The sequence below is a fragment of the Vespa crabro genome, chromosome 5, assembly GCF_910589235.1.
Source record: "Vespa crabro chromosome 5, iyVesCrab1.2, whole genome shotgun sequence".
NCBI classification, from domain to species: domain Eukaryota; kingdom Metazoa; phylum Arthropoda; class Insecta; order Hymenoptera; family Vespidae; genus Vespa; species Vespa crabro.
The window spans coordinates 9,201,407-9,206,406 of NC_060959.1; the positions used below are offsets into that span (position 1 = coordinate 9,201,407).

General features: G+C 26.9%; 1 protein-coding gene across 10 annotated transcripts in view; it reads left to right on the top strand.

The window, feature by feature from the left end:
- Positions 1–5,000, top strand: part of LOC124424304 (cell wall protein DAN4-like) — a 134,726-nt gene that overhangs the window by 45,955 nt on the left and 83,771 nt on the right. Inside the window, exon 1 of one of the 10 annotated variants that reach the window (XM_046963151.1) lies at positions 4,374–4,459. The exons of the other annotated variants lie outside the window; for them this stretch is intronic. Coding sequence (XP_046819107.1) covers positions 4,423–4,459 — 37 coding nt within the window. The 5' untranslated portion in view covers positions 4,374–4,422. Of the gene's footprint in view, positions 1–4,373; positions 4,460–5,000 lie in introns of those variants that run through there. 10 annotated transcript variants of the gene reach the window in all.

Consider the following 5,000-nt stretch of genomic DNA (forward strand, 5'->3'; position numbering starts at 1 on the left):
TTATAGAACAATGGAGTTCGTTAATATGAATGAAGGAATAAAACCGTACGATTTAATGTTTTTTAATTGAATTTCTTTACTCATAATAAAATTAATCTGTCGATGAAATGAAATATCGATATTTTGTCGATTAATAAATATAATATGTTTTCCTCGAAAGAAAAGAAATTTTTCAAATGATCGAAATATATTATCGTTTCTCTCTCTCTCTCTCTCTCTCTCTCTCTCTCTCTCTCTTTCTTTTTCTCTTTCTCTCTTTTTCTTGCATTAATACGTCATACGTCGTACGTCGATGATATACAGATATACATTGGAGCTTAGATCAATGACTCGCGATCAGAGTTAAGTGCTTTTATAAGTCAATAAGGTGAATATGACCTCTTGTATATGAAATTCCGAAGGAACTTCGTGCACGGAATGAATGGTGGATAGGTAGGTAGGTAGGTAGGTAGGTAGGTAGGTAGATAGGTAGGTTGGTAATATATACGATCAGAATATTCCCGACGATGGATGCATACACATACTCCGTTGCAGCTCATTAAATTTTCTCTCGATTCGATAAATACATATATAAGATATCTTTCCACATAACTAAGTATTACACATTATGTACCATCGATCGTAATTAAAGGATGGAAAAAACACTATTTTTTTTTTCTTCTTCATCTAATTAACGACATTAAGTAAATAAATATATTTCCATGATTGGACAGATAGATATATAGTAGTGAGTACATATATATATATATATATATATATATATATATATATATATATATATATATATAGTATAGATATCGATTCGATATTTTTAACGAGTACAAATCGTTCAGTCAGTATTCGATCGAATTTTTTTCTCTTTCTTCCTTTCATTCTTTTTCTTTTTATTTTATTATTATTATTATTATTATCTTTTTTTTTTATTCCCCTCTTTCATTTAACGATTCGCGCTTCGCTTAATTAAATTGTATCGATTTCTATATTTTCAATGTTAATAGTTATTACATATCTTTTTTCCTTTCTCTCTTTCTCTCTCTATTTCTGTATCTCTCTCTTTTTTTTTTTCGCTTTTTTTTTTTTTTTTTTTTTTTTTCAAAGCGATTACTGTTACGTGTCTCCTCGTGCACTCATTAAATATCTAGAACATTTAATATTACTTTCGCACTCATATCGATCGATGAGCACATTGTAAATTTACATATATAGATATAAATCTCTTTCTCTCCCTCTCTCTCTCTCTCTCTATCTCTCTCATATATATATATATATATATATATATATATATATATATATATATATATAACGCGTATATATGGTATAATATACGAAATAAAAATCAGTCGCGTTATGAGATATTCATAAAATTTTGCATTTTTTCCATGATGTCAACGAGTAAGAAATTTTTTGTTTATAATCTTCTTAATTTTAAAATAAATAAATAAAAATAAATAAATAAATAAATAAATAAATATACAATCCAAATGTTGTATATGTCGGAATATACAATCCGATTATCGCGATATCATTATCATCCTTTTTTCCTTTCGATTAATTTGATCGATTTTAATTATATCTTGTAGTTAATGTTATGCGAATGTACTGTACTGTCGTTAGAACGTTCAGTACAGTACATTCCTATTGTAATCCTACATATTACGAAAAATATATGAGATTTTCGTGTAACCATTGAAAATTGATCGAAACAATTAAAAACGTATGTTTTTATTAAATTGAAAGAAGTGAATATGTGTTTATGAATGGGCGATAATTTTTTCATCGAGAAAATATTATTTTATTTATTATTTTATTATTTTATTTTTTGTTATTTTATTTATTATTTATTATTTTATTTATTAATTTTATTTATTATTTTATTTTTTTTTTCTCTTTTCTTTTTTTCTTTTTATAAATTAAATCAATCTCAGCAACTTTATCACATTTATATACATTAAGAAAGTTATGTATATTATGGAGGTTTTAACATAGTCATAATTATTTATATATATATATATATATATATATATATATATATATATATATATTTGGATATATATAGCAGTGTGATAGCTTTTCATATTTAATATTTGTTGTAACCGACAGATATCATGTGAATATTATATATGATTAATGTTAATATTCTCCAAGTGATATTAATATTACTCATTCTAATAAAATAGTAGAGAGAGAGAGAGAGAGAGAGAGAGAGAGAGAGAGAGAGAGAGAGAGAAATGGGATAGAGAAAGAGGGAGTTTAACATTATTAAATAAAGTACTATTTAATTTTAAAGAATCACTATTGAATACATCACTATTTAATAAAGCATTATTTGATGAAATATTAGATATATCCAAAAGATTTTAACACATGACATTTTAACACAATACATTTTGTATGTACGTATATTACGATTTAATGCATTATCGGGTTTAACATTTATTAAAAAGAAAAGAGAAAAAAAAAGGAATGAGAGAGAGAGAGAGAGAGAGAGAGAGAGAGAGAGAGAGAAAAGAGAGAATGAATTCTATAAAGTCAAATAGATATTGGACGAGCATTATGCGTGATTAATATCGATAAAAAAAGGAGGAAGAAAAAAAAAACAAAAGAAAAACCAAAAAAAAAACTTTTATCCTTTTCACCACGAGTAATATTAATATCTCATATCTCGTATCTCATTATTACGATAAAAAGTATCTAATACAGGTTGAATATCAATATTTGAAAATTTCACCGAAGACATATTGCATAATTCGTCGTGGATAGTGTTAAAAACGTTAATCTTTATGCGATATCGACATCCTCTTTTCTTCTTTTTATTCTTTTTTTTTTTTTTATTCTCTCTTCTATTTTTTTTCTTTTTCTTTATTTTTTTTATTTTCTTTTTTTTTTTTTTTTTTTTTTATCACCCGACGATGATTCGTACTTTTCCATTGGGGAAGAAAATTATTCGTGTTGTTGCGTCGAGGATACGAGTGAATAAGACAGAAATAGGTAATGGAATATGAAGATGTGAAAAAGGGAGAAAGAAGTAGAGAGAGAGAGAGAGAGAGAGAGAGAGAGAAAGACACGGAAAGATCGAGTGTTAGAGGAGAAAGAAAAGGGGACAAAAAAAAAACGAAGAGAGTCAAAATGTAAAAGAGAGAAGAGAAAACGTATTTAGCGGAATACCGAGATACTAATGCAGATACACAAGATAGAAAATATTGAAACGCGCGCCGTCCGCGAGAAATCCCATTTAAAGGCTGTACTGCGGCTGGCGTAAAGCACGTAAATACACCATAACGTTATACACACACACACACATATGTATATATATATATATATATACATACACATACACATATAATCACGTATCACGTATACATACAGAACAGGATGTATTCTATATTATGAGAATACAGAGAGAAAGAGATGGAACAGTAGTATGGAAATGTAGCGTATTATTGGTAAAGGATTAAGCAATGAAGATAACAGAGAGAACATTGTTGTAAAAATGCAAAGGAAAAATGTAAATTGAAAAATGATGAACAAGCAAGTTTGTAACTAGAATTTGTAATTAGAATGTTAGATTGGTTAGATATGTATTTAACTTTTAGTTAGTGCACGCGAGAAATAGAAAATTATGGATCAATTATGTCACTCGATTGAAACAATTTGCGCGTTGCATGATTCGTGAATTATCTTTCTGGTTTTTTTTTTTGTTTCTTTTTTTTTTTTTTTTCTTTTTTTTTTTTTATTTATTAAGACAGAATCAGAAATGCATTTTCAAATCTACTGATTATTATTTCACGAGGCTTCCAAAAAAATATATAATATTATTCTTCAAGTCGAAATTATAATACACTCTGTATGAATGAAAACTGGTTCAATGTGTCCTGAGTATAGTGTACTCCCTCCCATGTAGCGTACAATTTGAAATTATTTTAAGGTCTTCACGATTAGAGTTAAATGAGATTCATCGTGTATATTATATTTTTAATATTTTTATTTTTAACTTCGGAACGATGGAATTTGTAATATTTATATTTTTCATTTAATCTTGATATTATACATACATACATATCTTTCTGATATTAATTTTATTTGTCATTTTATGTTTGCGCGAAAAAGAAACAAATAGAGAGAGAGAGAGAGAGAGAGAGAGAGAATACTCAAGGACAATTTGATTTGCTTATGTACATATTTTATCAGCTTGTTTTCGTTGTTTATGATACATTAAGGATTCTTCTTTGTATTAAGAAAGGACGGACGGATGTCAAAAGTACGATGAGTGTTGAATCGATCGAAAACATATGACGTAGGTAGGAGTCAGGGCGGAGTGGGGAATATATTGTTAATAGTCTGACTCGCGAAAAGACAAAATAGTTTATGATTTGGAACGACAGTGTAAAGTACAACTATGATTAGTGTAGGATATAACAGCCGATGGTTCAGATAAAATACAACGTAGACGTGATAAAAAGTAATAAATAATTGTAATTCTATATATATATATATACATCTCTATATACATACATATATATATATATATATATATATATCTATATATATTATATATGTCTATTAATTTAATTTATATAGAGAGAAAGCGTGCAAGTAAATAAATATATATATTCTTTTTAATTATTTAAGAGGAATAAAAATAAAGAAGAAAAAGTTTCAAAGATCAATTGAAATATGTTTGGATATGTGCGTGCGTGTGTGTGTGTGTATATATATCTCTTTTACATGTATATATATATATAGAGTTGAGAATTATTTAAAATAGAAATATCAGCAAATTTTTTCTAACGTTCTTTTAGTAACACCGATGATATTAAAAACATTAATCCACGAGGATTTCCATTTTATAAGAATCTACGGTTAGATAGAATTATTATATGGAAGAAGAGAAATTAAAGAAGAAATTGAAAAACAAAAAAAAAAAAAAAGAACAAAAAAAAGTAAACCTCTATGCTTACATTATAATACCTATATCGAAAGTGATCGTGAAATTTCTCGTT